At 42.3% G+C, this 17,982-nt stretch overlaps 2 protein-coding genes across 5 annotated transcripts in view; one reads left to right on the top strand and one right to left on the bottom strand.

Annotated features, from left to right (window-relative positions):
- Nucleotides 1–3,564: 3,564 nt before the first annotated feature.
- Nucleotides 3,565–6,027, top strand: il6 (interleukin 6 (interferon, beta 2)). The gene is made up of 5 exons (XM_014143031.3): nt 3,565–3,639; nt 3,742–3,944; nt 4,624–4,734; nt 5,030–5,173; nt 5,400–6,027. Exons 1-5 carry the CDS (start codon nt 3,621–3,623, stop codon nt 5,589–5,591), a joined length of 669 nt encoding a protein of 222 aa, XP_013998506.1. The 5' UTR covers nt 3,565–3,620; the 3' UTR covers nt 5,592–6,027.
- Nucleotides 6,028–12,089: 6,062 nt separating this feature from the next.
- Nucleotides 12,090–17,982, bottom strand: part of LOC106570580 (hyccin-like) — a 35,452-nt gene continuing 29,559 nt past the window's right edge. For 3 of the 4 annotated variants that reach the window (XM_045694946.2, XM_045694945.2, XM_045694947.2), the window contains one exon: nt 12,090–15,889. In XM_045694946.2, coding sequence (XP_045550902.2) covers nt 15,378–15,889 — 512 coding nt within the window. In that variant the 3' untranslated portion in view covers nt 12,090–15,377. The remainder of the gene's footprint in view (nt 15,890–17,982) is intronic. The other variant, XM_045694948.2, reaches the window with a different exon arrangement.

Here is a 17,982-nt window from a genome sequence, read left to right as displayed (position 1 = left end):
AAAACCTGTTTTTGCTTTGTCATTATGGGGTATTGTGTGTAGATTGCTGAGGATTTAAAAAATATTTAACCCATTTTAAGGATGTAACGTAACAAAATGTGGGAAAAGTCAAGGGGTCTGAATACTTTCCAAAGGCACTGTAATTAAATTGTGGTATCACAACCATTTTAATCATGTTGATCTTTCCCCATAAAGAAAGTTTTATATTTTCCCATTTTTCTAAATTGGTCTTAATCTTGAGTAGTGGCAAATAAATTGCCATATCACTTTTTTATCATTTTTACTCAATTGAATACCCAAATATTTCATCCCAGTAGGAACACATTTGAAATTAAATGGGGTAAGTGACATATGGCAGTAATTGGCATTGCTTCCGACTTATTCCAATTCATTTTGTAGCCTGACATACTAGAATATGATTCAATAGAAGTAAGTAATGGTGGTACAGACTGAAGAGGATCAGAGAACAGCAGTAGAATATAATCTGCATACATAAGCAGCTTGTGTTTTTCCTCCTTCATGTACACCCCTGATTTCTGGATCTGTTCTTATCATTGTCGCAAGAGGCTCTAAAACTATGGTAAACAAGAGAGGGGAGAGCGAGCAACCCTGCCTTGTGCCTTTAGAAAAACTTAAAAAAAGAGAGATAATTCCATTGGAAAGTGCTGTTATTTTAGGATTGGAATAGAGGACCCCTATCCCTTTACAAAAGTCAGGTCCAAAACACAATTTTCCTAGGGTTCTTAAGAGAAAAGCCCACCCTACCATAAGGTGAATGCACCAATTTGTAAGTCGCTCTGGATAAGAGCGTCTGCTAAATGACGTAAATGTAAATGTACCCTATCAAATGCCTTCTCAGCATATTTGTATTTATTTCTTTTTATTTAACCTTTATCTAAGGAGACAGCAGCGGTGGGAACTATATTTCAGCGGTTTAACAACATGAAATGTAAGAGCCTCCTCATATTATCAGTTGAGGTTCTGTTCTTAATCAGTCCTACTAGGTCACTATGTATGATATTAGGTAGCGCCTTCTCTAAGCGTATCGCTTAGGAGGCTGATAGCTCTAAAATGCATAGGTTCTGTAGTATCTCTATCCTTTTTAGGTGTCAGCGATATCAAAGCCTCATTAAAGGAAGGGAGGGAGCCATTTTTAATGCTTCCTGGTAAACCACTGTCAATACAGGTGACTTCCCTGCTTTCAGAAATAAAATGGCGGCTCTAAACTCCTCTTTTGTTATAGTACAGTCCAAGTTCTCTACCTGGCTATCTGATAATCTAGGTAATTCTATACCAGACAAAGAAGTATCCATATCTATGGGGCTGAACAGGAGGATGTATAAAAATCTTCATAAAAACATTGAAACACACGGTTTAGGTCTTTGGATGAGGTCACCATCTCATTGCCCTTCTTAATTGCTGGAATAACGTTAGAAGTGCTCTGTATTTTTAGTTGTCTTGCTAGGAGCCTGCCTGTCTTCTCACCTCCCTCATTAAAACTGGTTCTAAGTCTAAAGAGTGCATATTCTGCCTTTTTGTTATACATTTCATGCAACTGAAATGTAAATGTGCAGGCAGTTTTAAATGTGCCATCTGTGAAATGTCTTGCCAAACCACATATCTCTGTTTCTAATCTTTCTACTGCCTCACCTCTTCTCTCTTCTTTTTAGACACATGTTAGTTTCCCTCTAATATATGCTTTAGAGGTTCCCCATACTGTGGAAACCTCTTCAGTTGACCCTATGTTGATCTCAAAAAAGGATCTAAGATCATCTGCTAGTGACTGGCTAAATATCTCATCTTGTAATAGTGGAGTCTAAATCTACCTTTCATCTGCTAGTGACTGGCTAAATATCTCATCTTGTAATAGTGGAGTCTAAATCTACCTTTCATCTGCTAGTGACTGGCTAAATATCTCATCTTGTAATAGCATGGTGTGGAGTCTAAATCTACCCTTCATCACATTTTCAGAGTTGATATCAACATGTAACTCTACTATAGCATGATCTGTGAGGACAATGGGCCCAATCATGCAATCAATCACATTAATAACCATGAAATTAGATATCAAGAAGAAATCTATTCTGGAGCGTGCAACAGTGGGAGAAAAACAGTATGTTCTCTATCATTAGGATGGACTAATCTCCTATGTCTGTAAGGCCCATATCTTCTGCTAGCATATGTATTACAAGTCTATCCTTTGGCGTAAAGTGATCTGTAAATGTACTTCTATCAATAATATTGTCCATCACTAAAGTCTCCAGCAAGGATGATCTACCCTTCTATATTTCCCAGTATAAAGTTGACTTCATGCAAAAAATGTGGGTCCTCCTTTTTGGGAGAATATATGTTGCATAACACTTCCTTAATCCCATTTATAAGAGCCTCAATGTAGATAAACCTGCCAAACTATATGTTATATATGCATGGATCGTGGTAGACACTTACAGAATAAAGAAACAAACTTCACTCCTCACACATAACACACAACAGACTTGGTACAAAAGAAAAGACAACTTCAACCAGATGGACTTTGTGCAGTTTGTCTGTGTTATGGCCCCAGTGGTGTGAAGTACTAAGTAAAAAAACTTTCAAGTCGTACTTAAGTCGTTTTGAAAAATATTTTTGACACGTTTTTTTTCTTTCTCTCACTACATTCCTTATTAAGAAAATATGTACTTTTTACTCCCGTACATTTTATCTCACACCCAAAATAACTTGTTATATTTCGAATGCTCAGGCAGGACATCAATGAGACCAAGCTGAGCATTATGGTCCAATTTATGTACCTATCAATATAACGCGTTGTCATCCCTACTGATCTGTCGGACTCACTCATGATATCTGAGTGTTAGTGTGCCCCTGTCTGTCTGTAAATAAATTAAATAAATTAAAAACAATACAATTGTGCTGTCTGGTTTGCTTAATATAAGGAATTTGATGTATAGCATTTACTTTTACTCAAGCATATGCACAAAATCTGTCCTGTAGTTAAACCGACCCTGGCTGATGTGGGCCAGAAGTGTTATCTGGGATGAATTGAGAGAATTACCACAACCCTGCATTCTAGACAGGCCTGATAACTGATAACTGTTTGAGGTGTTCCATGGTGCACAGTAGAGAGACCTACTGCCCTGCGTAACATGACAGGTTATATGATGATGGGCTGCCATCTCTCAATTAGAGACTTCCTGTAGTCATTATTTTGTTTGTGTCCTATGTCCCAAATGACACCTATTCCCTACATAATACACTACTTTTTTACCAGGGCTCCAGGGCCCTGGTCAAAAATAGTGCACTAAGTAGAGAATAGGTACCTTTTGGGACATATTGACAAATATATGACTACAGGAAGTCTCTAATGGAGAGATATTAGTCTGTAATAGGCTGCCATTAAGGAAGTAGCCAATATGTCTGACTGATAATGATGGAAAGATGCTAAAGAAGAGAACAGAATAGGGGGAGGAGGGCTAGGGGAGGAGAAGAGGAAACCCCTGCGATGTGTAAGAATATAAATGCTGGGGCATGCAGCATCAGTCTGACAAAACAAGAAGCCTACCAACTTCATCATCAGTAAGGAGCATCACTGGACCCAGAGCCTACAAACAATTAGCTGGAACATGACTTCTTCTACACGCTGTACGTCTGACGTCACACTCATCTGCCGTTCTCCCTGGTCAAATAAGCTGGGTTGCATTTTTGTATTTTATCACTCACCCGCTCTCCTCTCCCCCCTTTCAGATCTCTCACTTCTCTCGGTGCTCGTGGTGTTCGTTAAGGGGAGTCCAGTGCCCAGCGCGCTCTCTGAGCTCATGACCTCCGGATGGACCTCGGGAGAGGAGCTCGCGACAGACTCGTTGTACGGTGAAACGGGCGCGCCCCCGAAGTGGGAGCAAATTATCAAGATGCTCGTTCACGAGGTAACCACCTTGCGGAACCAACAGGTGAGTTGTTTTAGATGTGTTTAACATTTTGAACGTTATAGTTGAAAACAACAATAAGCCTACTAACATTGAAAATAATAAATTAAACCAATCTGGAAAATATAACTTTTATTCATCCTTGTGTTGTAGTTTGTCAGTGGTGTAAAATACTTAAGTAAAAATACTTGAAAGTACTACTTCAGTAGTTTTTCGGGGTATCTGTACTTTACTTTACTATTTATGACAACTATTGCTTCACTACATTCCTAAAGAAAAGCATACAATTTTTACTCCATACATTTTTCCCTGACCCCCAAAAGTACTTGTTACATGTTGAATGCTTAGAAGGACAGGAAAATTGTCCAATTCACACACTTAAGAGAACATCCCTGTTCATCCCTACTGCCTCTCATCTAAACACAAATGCCTAATTTGTAAATTATGAGTGTTGGAGTGTGCCCCCAGCTATCCGTAACTAGATAATGGTGCCATTTGGTTTGCTTAATATAAGTAATTTGAAATGATTTATACTTGTACTTTTACTTTTGATACTTAAATATATTTAAAACCAAATACTATTAGACTTTTACTCAAGTAGTATTTTATTGGGTGACTTTCACTTTTACTTGAGTAATTTCCTATTAATGTATCTTTACTTTTACTTAAGTATGACAATTGGGTCCTTTTTCCACCACTGTAGTTTGTGGAGGAGTTTCAGAAGCCCGTGGAAGAGATTTCATCGTTCTCACAGCACCAGGTCCTCTCCACCCCCCCACACCTCTCCAAGACTCTTTGCTCCACCACCAACAAGGTAAAGATGGAAATCAATGAATAAATGTCCCTGACCTGTGTCTCGAATTCAGTCCAAATAATGAAGCCAAGATATTCCTTTTGTGATCAAAATGAAAAATCCCCTAACTGAAAAGACGCATTTTAATGGCAGAAGGAGATGGACTAGGTAGAAACATGCAGATATCTTTATTGGCTGACAGTCTGAGCCTTGTTTCTCAATGTCTTCCTTCTAGAATTTAGGCCCTAGGGAGTTTAAATAAAATGTGACTAATTGATTAATTGATTGAGGGTGTTTGTTGTCCCCTCTCCTATAGGAGGCATGTCTGCAGGAGATCAGACGGGGTCTGCGAGTGTACCAGCTTCTTCTTCAGCATGTTAAGGCTGAATACCCTCAATCAACCCTACTCCCCTCTGTCACACACCAGACCACTGTCCTGATAGGGCTGGTCAAAGACCAGGTATGTAATAGTAATATGTAATATAAACGTGTGATATTATATTGGAATACTACTTAAATATCCTTAAAAAAAGAAACAATTAACTTTCATTGTGGTCCATGAGCCAATTTCCCAGAATTGGATTAATTCAGATGCCTAAGGTTTAGCACAGATGCCTAAGATTTAGCACAGTCTTGTGGCACACAGATTGACCTAACATAGTGTATCTCTCTCACTCTCTCTCAAGATGAAGGCTGCTGAGGTAGTAGAGGACCTGTCTGCCAGTGAGAGGGAGCGTGTTCTGGGTGAGGTGTCTACAGGGACAGAGTGGGAGAGGAAGACCAGCGTTCACGCCATCCTTAGGGAGCTACGTAACTTCCTGGTTGACACCAAGAGAGCCCTCCGCCGCATGGAAAAGAGGGGCAAAGACTTCCAGTAACCATGACAACACTGAGCAGAGATGTGTTATATCAGGCCTGGAGTAGAAACTTGCAGTGTCTTATTCTCTAATGCAGCGGTTTCTTTTTACTTATTTATTGAATGTACTTTGACTGAACTTGAAAATGATCAAAATATTTATGGTTGAGATGAAATGCATTTAATTAATTTATTTTATTTAATCAGATTCATTCATTTGATCTCGAGAAGCTTTGTGCCTCAGATAAAAATATATCTATTTTTTTTAAAGCAAAGATTATTTATTTCCATAGAAATGCACTCCGAATGTATTTTTCTAATGATGACATGCTGTTGATGGATTTCAAGCACAGAATTAAATGCATCTCAAAGTGCCTTAACAGTACATCAGTGACTACATGTTGGACAGACACTGTGATGTTTACAACAATGAATAATAAATGGTCTCAAAGAATATAGAAATGTGTTGCTCCTGTGTTGTTTGTTTACTGAACATACAGTACCAGTCAAAGTTTGGACAGACCTACTCAATCCAGGGTTTTTCTTTATTTTTACTATTTTCTACCCTGTAGAATAATAGTGAAGACATCAAAACCATGAAATAATACATATGGAATCATGTAGTAACCAAAAAAGTATTAAACAAATACATATTTTACATTGAAGATTCTTCAAAGTAGCCACCCTTAGACTTGATGACAGCTTTGCACACTCTTGGCATTCTCTCAACCAGCTTCATGAGGTAGTCACCTGGAATGCATTTCAATTAACAGGTGTGCCTTGTTAAAAGTTAATTTGTGGAATTTCTTTCCTTCTTAATGCGTTTGAGTCAATCAGTTGTGTTGTGACAAGGTAGGGTTGGTATACATAAGATAGCCCTATTTGGTAAAATACCAAGTCCATATTATGGCAAGAACAACTCAAATAAGCAACGAGAAATGACAGTCCATCAACACTTTAAGACATGGTCAGTCAATTAGGAAAATTTCAAGAACTTTGAAAGTTTCTTCAAGTGCAGTCGCAAAAACCAAGCACTATGATGAAACTGGCTCTCATTTTGACCGCCACAGGAAAAGATGACCGAGAGTTACCTCTGCTGCAGAGGATAAGTTCATTAGTTAACTGCCCCTCAGATTGTAGCCCAAATAAATGCTTCAGAGTTCAACTAACAGACACATCAACATCAACTGTTCAGAGGAGACTGTGTGAATCAGGCCTTCATGATTAAATTGCTGCAAAGAAACCACTACTAAAGGACACAAATAAAAAGAACAGACTTGCTTGAGCCAAGAAACACGAGCAATGGACATTAGACCGGTAGAAATCTGTCCTTTGGTCAGATGAGTCCAAATTTGACATTTTTTGTTCCAACCGCCGTGTCATTTTGGAGATGCAGAGTAGGTGAACGGATGATCACTGTATGTGTGGTTCCCTCCGTGAAGCATGGAGGAGGTGGTGTGATGGCACTTTGCTGGTGACACTGTCTGTGATTTATTTAGAATTCAAGGCACACTTAACCAGCATGGCTAGCACAGCATTCTGCAGCGATACGCCATCCCATCTGGTTTGCGCTTAGTGGCACTATCATATGTTTTTCAACAGGACAATGACCCAAAACACACCTCCAGGCTGTGTAACACGGAACCCAAACCGGCTGCATGCGTGCGCCATCGTGCATACATTTATTTTGTCCCCCCACACCAAAAGCGATCACAACACACAGGTTAAAATATCAAAACAAACTTTGAACTAATTACATTAATTTGGGAACAGGTCGAAAAGCATTAAACATTTATGGCAATTTAGCTAGCTAGCTTGCACTTGCTAGCTAATTTATCCTATTTAGCTAGCTTGCTGTTGCTAGCTAATTTGTCCTGGGATATAAACATTGAGTTGTTATTTTACCTGAAATGCACAAGGTCCTCCACTCCGACAATTAATCCAGACATAAACCGGTCAGCCGAGTCGCTTCTAGTCATCTCTCTTCCTTCCAGGCTTTTTCTTCTTTGAACTTATATGGTGATCGGCATCTAAACTTTTATAGTATTACCATGACGACCGGCCACACAGTTCGTCTTTCAATCACCCACGTGGGTATAACCAATGAGATGGCACGTGGGTACCTGCTTCTATAAACCAATGAGGAGATGGGAGAGGCAGGACTTGCAGCGCGATCTGCATCAGAAATAGAAAGGAGTTCTAGTTTAGCCCTTGGCAACACAGATGCTTGTTGGCGCGCGCGAGCAGTGTGGGTGCAATAATTGAATAACATAGATTTCTACATTTATTTTACAAAGCTCGTCGCACGCGACGCGAGCAGTGTGGTCAGCCTGTAAGGGCTATTTGACCAAGAAGGTGAGAGATGGAGTGCTGCATCAGATGACCTGGCATCCACAATCACCAGACCTCAACCCAATTGAGATGGTTTGGGATTAATTGGACCGCAGAGTGAAGGAAAAGCAGCCAACAAGTGCTCAGCATATGTGGGAACTCCTTCAAGACTGTTGGAAAAGCATTCCTCATGAAGCTGGTTGAGCAAATGCCAAGAGTGTGCAAAGCTGTTATCAAGGCAAAGGGTGGCTACTTTGAAGAAACTAAAATATATTTTCATTTGTTTAACACTTTTTTTTGGTTACTACATATGTGTTATTTCATAGTGGTTTTGTCTTCAATATTACTCTACAGTGTAGAAAATAGTAAAAATAATGAAAAACCCTTGAATGAGTAGGTGTGTCCAAACTTTTGACTGATACTGTAGTTTCAACCAGATGGTTAGTCACACATGTCATCACAACAAAACATTATTTCCACTGATCGGTAAGTGAATTGACCAACCAGTGAATCACAAACAGTCATCTTCTCTCAAAAGGTGATTTATACACAAACTCAGGTCCACTTTCAACCAACAGGCAGACATTTTATATAGGATCATTTCAAGTAAACAGACAAACACAGGTCCATGACCAAATGACAAGATAAAAGTTGTACATGTTCCCAAACAGAGAGGAAACAAAACAATAGAGAAACGTTGGTCGCAGTAAAGGACCTGTTTTCAGAATAAGATGTCCATCACGCCATTGGGCGTTTCAGAATGAGGGGAACATTCAGAGCTTCATGTCTCCGATGCAACCTGAGTGACGTGACAATGAAAGTTCCATCCAACCTATAATATATTAGCCATATAGAAATTGGTGAGGGTAAGATGGTGTCCGTTTCTGTGGTGACAGCTGGGAGTCACATGACCACGGTTGGATGAGGTGATTGGCCAGGTCAGGGTTGTTCTCAGCCCCACAGCAGACTGGAAGAGAGAAAACAAGGTCAGAGGTCATCTTCGTCTGAATGGTATGGCTCCCTATTCCCTCTATAGTGCCCTACTTTGACCAGATCCATGGAACACTATTCCCTATATCAGGAGGCCAAACCCCAGACACAGACAGACACACAGCATACCTTAGGATGTTTGGCTCAGGCATTCCAGGATCCCCACCACGAGCAAAACCTGTCAATCAAAAACAAAGAGCAGAGATGAAGAGAAGCAAATTGTTTAAGAGATATTAGTTGCATTCCTGAGCTTCGTTTTTCAAAGCCTTCGTAACATCTGGTAGTATCTTCCATCATATCCTATGACTCAAACTTGGCCATGTAGTTTACTAGCATCAGTAGCGTGTTCCTGACAAGGGGTGAACATGAGTGTTGCGTAACCAACAACCAATACTTGAAGCACCATAACATTCCAGACAATCGGGCAGGCAGAGTCTGGATTTCCCCACTTCCTGACCCTTCCTCAACCCCGCTCTCGTTCTCCACCCCAATCTCTCTCGTCCTCTCGCTTTCCCTCTCCCCCCTTTCCTCTCGCTTTCCCTCTCCCCCCTTTCCTCCTGGCCAGCAGTTCTCCCTGTGGTCCAATAGAGATGTCCAGGAAGGAAACTGAATGTTGGAACTGACTACCCTAATAACTAAAAAAGACACATCGCAAAGACAAATGGCTAAAAGCACCCACTATGTGCTAGCGATCATTTGCTGGGTGTGATCGAACGGTGCCGATTCAAAATCTAGAACCGTCTGGAAATGTTTTCGTCTCTAACACCTGTTACTGACTGGCGAGAGGGGATAAGAGAATAGTAACCGTATTTTAAGAATGGACAGCTAGCTTGTGATACTCAGTGTGTCATCATAAGTTACATTTCTATTTCTGCAACCATATTCATTCATTAGATTCATTCATGCCACATTGCATCACCATTCTCATTCCTGACACAGGAAACATTCTGGGTTTCCCCATCAAGTTCTCTGAAGATAGTGTGTGTGTACTGTGTAACCATGTTAGCTTGTGGCAGACACTCAGTTACACTAGGGAACCTCCCATCTCCCTCCCAGAGAAGCTGTAACCACTCCGGACCTAAATATAACTACTGGTCTGGTAGCAAAACATTAGCCACGTAGCATGAGAGATGCGCTGTGAGAATCAAACTTGATGATAGCCAATAGCAATGTGCATTCTGCACTATTCTCTGAATACAAGTCATTGTGCACCCACACACAACATAACCCTCAGCTAGCACCTAGAGGGGAGAGGGGGACACTTGGAAAGGAGTGGTGCAGTTTCATGTCAAAACCAATAAATTGACAGCTGTGCCATATAGATTGCTAAATAGTTGGGAAGAGATTTGATGTACCAATTTCATGGCACATGGTTTATGAACTGATACACAAAATGACACTGGATTCAAAACTTTGAATTTTTCAATTATACAAAATTCTTGCAACCAATATAAATGACATATAGAGCACCAGTCAAAAGTCTGGACACCTACTCACTCCAGGGTTTTTCTTTATTTGTACTATTTTCTACATTGTAGAATAATAGGGAAGACGTCAAAGCAAAGAAATAACACATATGGAATCACGTAGTAACCAAAAACGTGTTAAAATCTAAATATATTTTCTATTTGAGGTTCTTCAAAGTAAGGCTGAGTAAGGTTCCTCCTCCTTGACATCTGTTCAATATTCACAAATTCGAGTTAGGGGAAGCTCGTTTGTGTTATGCAACCACTGCATGCGATTGGAATTGCATAATCAGCTATATGTTTTTCCTATTTCAGTTAGTTAAGCCACGCACCCCACATTTATGGAGATTTATGGCCGTAGTCTGACAAAGGGATTTCCTGTCGAAATAATAGCTAAACCAGCTAGTTAAGACTTTTCCCAAACTCGGTCCTGGGGACTCCAAGGGGTGCACATTTAGTTTTTTCCCCTAACACCACACAGTTAATTCAAATGATCAACATATCACGGTATAGTGTTAAGGCAAAACCCCAAAATTTGCAAACCATGGGGTCCCCAGCATCGAATTTGGGAAACTCTGAGCTGTGGCTCGTTGTCACAGCTAGGGGTGTGAATGGGGAAATGAAACCAGAAACAGACAGTCCCTGAATTAACACAGGTACGCCCCTGCTGTCAAGTGAAACTAGCTAAATAAAAAGAGGTTGGATTCTCCCGTGGGGGATCATGAATCTGATTTCTCCTGTAACACGGTTCAAACACACACGCACAAAAAAACTGTAGCGTAGAGCAGCACATTTGACCCCGAACGCTTCTGCCACAGCACTGTCTTACCGCAGCTACCCCAGCGCACACACACTTAAACTAAGGCTTAACACGATGAGTCCCAATGTGCGTTTTGCCTCATTTTTGCTAACTAGTTTCCTTTGACAGCTGGGGCATACCTGGGTTAATTCAGGGTCTGTCTCTCTCTGGTTTCATTTCCCCATTCACACCACTGACTATGATAACTGACCACTGTGAGCCACAGCTCAACGTTTCCCAAACTCCGTCAGGGGTGCACATTGTTTTTAGCCTACTCTAGGAACCCGAACTGGTAGCATGCTAAGCTAACCAGCTAGCCCCGTACTAACCCAGATAGAGCACCGTGGGGATGAAACCCCAGCGGATGACGAACTGTCCGGCCTGGAATACCGTCTGCAGGCGTAGTTTGGTCTCCTTGCTGAACTTCGCCATGGTAATATGCAGGTAAACTCCGGCGAAGGTAGACAGGTATCTAGCAGGTTCACTGATTCTCTGAAGGACGTGAAAAAGTCGACGGAGGAAGCTTGGCCGTAAAGCAAGGCAGAAGGTTTTGCTTTTTGCGACAGTTGGTACAATCACAATTGTGACGAGCGCCACTTTGTGGGCGCAAATGTTTCTGCTCCAAACTAATCTCGTTACCCAGAAGTACAATTCTCTCGAAAATTGTCACTTTTCGCCGTTTACACGTGAATCTTTCCATGTGAGATTAGCTCCAAGCAAACTCCTCATACTAATGTTCTTCTGAACATTACAACGCATAAAATTAACATAATACATACGGAAATATGCATGCAGATAACATACATACACAAACTGGCTGCATACTTTCACTCAGATGTTTGGGTTTGACAACTAGGCCCATCATGTAATCTCCTGAGTGAGGATGAGTGTGTGTTTGTGCTTGCATGTGTGTGATGAAGAACAGCAACAGAAATATAGTGAAATATAGAAATACTTTATTCTCAGAGAGAGTATCTCTATCAGTGAGTTATCTTCAGACAGAAAATCCCAAACAATTGAAGTCCATCAATAATATGTACAGATTCATGACGTACCGTAAAACAACAGAATACAGAAACATGATTGTTATTGTTCCACCATATGAATATAAAACAGATCTAGAACACTGACGGACAGAACTCTGGTTATGATAGAACTCTGGGACTGATAGAACACTGGTTCTAGAACACAAAGGTTCCAGAGGGGCAGACTTTATTCTGCATTCAGATCTCCAGTAGGAAACAGTGTTCTGTCTGATCTACGGACTACCAATCATAGAAATAGAATGAATAGAACGGTTGTCACTATTCAAGTCAATGATGGCAAAATAGATGGACTGGCGGCCATTGCAAGTGTACCCATAGGCGCAAAGCATGAAGTAAAAGCAGGAAGTATAAACATCAATATGTGCTGTGATTTGTTTAAACACAACTGACATTACAAAAAAATACATTCCATTGCATGAGCCACATCAGTTAACAATTTAAATGAACATTCTACATTACTTTGAAAATTATTGCATCACAATACCAGGCAGCCATTGCAAGTGTACCCATGAGTTTACCAGCCAAATTGCCAGGGTTAGAGCTTCCAAGTCCGTTCAATTCATTCTATTTCTATGCTCCCAACACTTCTCTCCATCTTTACCCAGTGAACTTTATTGCCACCAAAATGGAGAAGAGTGTGACTTTGACTTTGTACTGCTGACTCCTCAAGGGTGTTATTTGTGTGTATTACATTATAAAGCAGGTTATGATAGACCAGAGAACAGATTCATTAAAGACCAATCAATCAATAAAGATCAACCCTAGCTTGAATAGGCCTACTCCAAATTCTCTAGCCCCTATAGCCCGTCTCCTTAGCCCCTATAGCCCCTCCTCCTAAGCCCCTATAGCCCCTCATCCTAAGCCCCTATAGCCACTCCTCCTACGCCCCTATAGCCACTCCTCCTACGCCCCTATAGCCCTTCATCCTACGCCCCTATAGCCCTTCATCCTACGCCCCTATAGCCCTTCATCCTACGCCCCTATAGCCCCTCATCCTAAGCCCCTATAGCCCTTCATCCTAAGCCCCTATAGCCCTTCATCCTAAGCCCCTATAGCCACTCCTCCTACGCCCCTATAGCCACTCCTCCTACGCCCCTATAGCCCCTCATCCTAAGCCCCTATAGCCCCTCATCCTAAGCCCCTATAGCCCCTCATCCTATGCCCCTATAGCCCCTCATCCTAAGCCCCTATAGCCCCTCCTCCTAAGCCCCTATAGCCCTTCCTCCTAAGCCCCTATAGCCACTCCTCCTACGCCCCTATAGCCACTCCTCCTTAGCCCCTATAGCCTTCCTCCTACGCCCCTATAGCCATTCATCCTAAGCCTCTATAGCCACTCCTCCTACGGCCCTATAGCCCCTCCTCCTACGCCCAGGGGTATGTTTGGGATGGTGGTCGTGCAGGGTTGGGTTTTCTTGTGCTTTAACACTGAAGGGATTCAACACTGCTAAAACAACAACTCTCTCTCTCGTAGGAAAATGCCACATTTATAACTGGACTTTGTCTGCTGTACATAGAACACCACAGTTAAAGGTAGACTCTGCAATATGACATCAGCATACACGGTGGGGTGACTTCCTGCTACTACATAGGCTGAATCACTCCATTTGAGTGTTTACACATGCCTCCGCCATACTGTATGCACAAGTGTCACAAAGGTGAGGGAGTGAAAATTCATTGAGGAGGTAGGGGCTAATTAGACCCTTGGATAGCCACGTTGGCCAAGCCAGCAAGGCTGCAGAGCCACGTTGGCCAAGCCAGCAAGGCTGCAGAGCCACGTTGGCCAAGCCAGCAAGGCTGCAGAGCCACGTTGGCCAAGCCAGCAAGGCTGCAGAGCCACGTTGGCATCCTGACACATCGTGATGTTTGCAATTTGATACAGAAGACTGGAGAGGCGTGTCCAACTATTAGTCCCTTTGCAGTTGTTTGTTTGTCTGACTGACACATGTAACAGATGAAAAACCTCACAAATTAAACATTTAACTGTTACTGAGGTTTAAAACATGTTGTAAAACAACAGGATTTGTTCATTTAAAATGTCATGCTCATTTTATTTTTTTAAACGTGGAACATGAATTACATCATTCGAAGTCACGAGCGTGTCCCGAAGTTGATGGGTTTAGTGATCCCTCGGTACTCTTCGAAAGCAACATGTGAGGGTCCTCCAAGCGAGTTGGCAGGGGTGAGGGATTCAGTTACACTTATATCAACACCGTTAGCAGGAAGTCACCCCACTGTGTGTGATGGTGTCATATTGCGGAGTGTATCTTTAAAAAAAACCCTAGTCTCTCTTTGTCATAGGAACATACCACAGTTTACAAAAACAGTTCATACATCATCAAAACAAACATTAAAACAAACCCACCCCAATCAACTTATTGATCTGAAACATACAAACCCCAATAAGCTTGTTTATTGATCAGATCAGTGAGAAAATATTGCTTCTAATAGGATAACATCAATCAATACTTTTCAGACATTTACGACATACATCATTTTTGGGGGGTTTCCACAATTTTGCAATCTGTCGTTTAATCGTTTCGTGGGATGCTATGGCAACAGGAGTGTGAACTTGGCGTTGTGTTGGGGTTGTTCAAACCCTAGTGCATGATGGGTAGGAGTACAGGGTGGAAGGGGTTGGGGGCTCAACTCTCCCATTTTCTCTCTCTCACTCACACACACACACACACACACACACACACACACACACACACACACACACACACCGGGGCATGGTCAGGAGGGATGTATGGAAAGCCAAGCAGGACAAACAGGAGTCTTTTAAATACTCAATTTCCAAACCTTTTACAAAAACAGTTGTAGTGAGTCACTCTGTCCAGTCTGCAGTTCTGTCTGGTTACCACCAGGGGGGGTGGTTCAGTAACTCCAGGGATGAGGGATGGACCCAGGCTCCCGGCTCTCTCACACCAGGCTCTTGCTTTGGGGAGAGAGGAGGGGGAGGAGAGGGGCCAGCCTTTGGAGGTGGGAAGCTGTCCTACTGGAGAAGAAGAGGTGGGGGAGATGAAGAATGGTGTGGAGAGGAAAGAAGGGAGGGCATGTGTTAATGAGTTTGGGTTCCAGTCCCACTGGCAGGCTGGGAGTCCAGATCAAAAGGTACAGGGGCATGGGGTTAGAGGGTTTAGATGGGTGGTGAGAAGTCAAGGGTTAAATGTTAGGGTTCACAGGTCACTCCTAAAGTGCACCCTGATGCTTGGCGAGCGCTGGGTGTGGGAGGGGCTTATATAGCCTAGCTCCTCCTCCTGTAGACTGCCACTGCATGAATAGCGGCCAACTTCTGGGTTACCACGGTTACCTCCAGTGTTGTTTCCTTCGAAGGAGCGGGAGAACACGGCGCTGGCTGTACGCGATAGGCTGCTCAGAGCGCTATGGCTCGGCCCCTTGGGCACCGATTGGCTGGACGTCAGCGTCAGACGTTTGATTGACAGATCCAGGTTCTCGACCAAGGCCTGCCCCCCTGGAGTACAAGTCTCCTTCTCCTTATGCGACCGTCCGCCTAAATGCCACTTCCTGCTTCCTGTCTTGGTCCCTCCCACCCCAGGGGTGATACTGTTGCTGATAGTGATGGTGGGCGGAGTCAGGTAGTCCGGGCCGGACCCTCTTTTAGGCCACACCCCTTCGTCCACTTCCGAGATGTCCATCAACTCATCCGGGGAACCCAAATCCACTGCGTCTAGCGAGAGAAGGAGGGAGAGTGAGAAAGAGAAGGAGAGAGCACCTTTTTACATTCCACTTCAAGCACTGGTTGCCATTCAGCTGTACTACTGTGTGATAGCAGTTAGTGGTACTGTGATCAGTTAACTTATCAGGTATCACCAGTTATCAGAGGCCAGCAACAGGCAGAGGTCTGGGCAGCAGGAGTAGTAGAAAGCAATCCCACCACACACACAATCTTATACTAGCAGACGGACAGATAGGCAGGTCCTTCAATAAAACTGAACTGATATAAAAACTGAAATTAATACTAAAGAAAAACTTTATAACATCTGGGCAAGAGACTCCCAGTATGGGCAGACTAGATAGAACCCCTTTCTGATTTGATGAGTACAGTGACCTAATGGCCAATCCAGAGCTGCCTATCCTCCTCAGCTGCTACAGCTAACCAATCAGAAGAGAGCAGTCTGTCAACCCCGTTAACCCAGTGATGTGTTGGAGCAAGGCGTTTTAGAGACCAAAATACCTCGCACACACACAAAACTTCCTTCACCAGTGAATGGAGAACAGAGGGAGAATGGATGGAGAGAGTGAAGAAGGAGACCCGAGGACATACAGTAACACCTAGGATTTCTCTTTATTTTTACTATTGTCTACAATGTAGAATAATACTGAAGACATCAAAACTATGAAATAACACATTTGGAATCATGTAGTAACCAAAAAAATAAACTTTGCCTTGATGACAGCTTTGCACACTCTTAGCATTCTCTCAACCAGCTTCATGAGGAATGCTTTTCCAACAGTCCTAAAGGAGCTCCCACATATTCTGGGTACATGTTGGCTGGTTTTCCTTCACTCTGCGGTCCAACTCATCCCAAACCATCTCAATTGGGTTGAATTTGGGTGATTGTGGAGGACAGGCCATCTGATGCAGCACTCCATCACTCTCCTTGGTCAAATAGCCCTTAAACAGCCTGGGAGGTGTGTTGGGTCATTGTCCTGTTGAAAAACAAATTATAGTCCTACTAAGTGCAAACCAGATGGGATGGCGTATCGCCTCATTATGCGGTGGTAGCCATGCTGGTTAAGTGTGCCTTGAATTTTAAATAAATCACAGACAGTGTCACCAGTAAAGCCCACCCACACCATCACACCACCTCCTCCATGCTTCACGGAGGGAACCACACATGCAGAGATCATCAGTTCACCTACTCTGTCTCACAAAGACACGGCGGTTGGAACCAAACATTTAAAATTCGAACTCATCAGACCAAACGACAGATTTCCACCAGTCTAATGTCCATTGCTCATGTCTCTTGGCCCAAGCAAGTCTCTTCTTCTTATTGGTGTCCTTTAGTAGTGGTTTCTTTGCAGCAATTTGACCATGAAGGCCTGATTCACGCAGTCTCCTCTGAACAGTTGATGTTGAGATGTGTCTGTTACTTGAACTCTGAAGCATTTATTTGGGCTACAATCTGAGGTGCAGGTAAATCTAATTAACGTATCCTCTGCAGCAGAGGTAACTCTCGGTCATCTTTTCCTGTGGCGGTCCTCATGAGAGCCAGTTTCATCATAGTGCTTGGTTTTTGCGACTGCCCTTGAAGAAACTTTCAAAGTTTTCCGGATTGACTGACCTTCATGTCTTAAAGTAATATACTGTTGTTTTTCTTTGCTTATTTGAGCTGTTCTTGCCATAATAAGGACTTGGTCTTTGACCTTCTGTATACCATGTTACAACACAACTGATTGGCTCAAACGCATTAAGGAAAAAAATTCCACAAATTAACTTTTAACAAGGCACACCTATTAATTGAAATGCATTCCAGGTGACTACCTCATGAAGCTGGTTGAGAGAATGCCAAGAGTGTGCAAAGCTGTCATCAAGTAGCAAAGGGGGGCTACTTTGAAGAATCTCAAATATAAAACATATTTTGATTTGTTTAACACTTTTTTGGTTACAACAAGATTCCATATGTGTTTTTTCATAGTTTTGATGTCTTCACTATTATTCGACAATGTAGAAAATAGTACAAATACAAACTTTTGACTGGTACTGTAGATATCAGGAGGCAACGCCGCACGGCAAAAGTTAGTCAGCAAACCAATCAG

Source organism: Salmo salar, chromosome 14, assembly GCF_965601325.2.
Source record: "Salmo salar chromosome 14, fSalSal1, whole genome shotgun sequence".
NCBI lineage: Eukaryota > Metazoa > Chordata > Actinopteri > Salmoniformes > Salmonidae > Salmo > Salmo salar.
The sequence above is the reverse complement of the archived record's forward strand: the minus strand, read 5'-3'. Positions and strand labels throughout refer to the sequence as shown.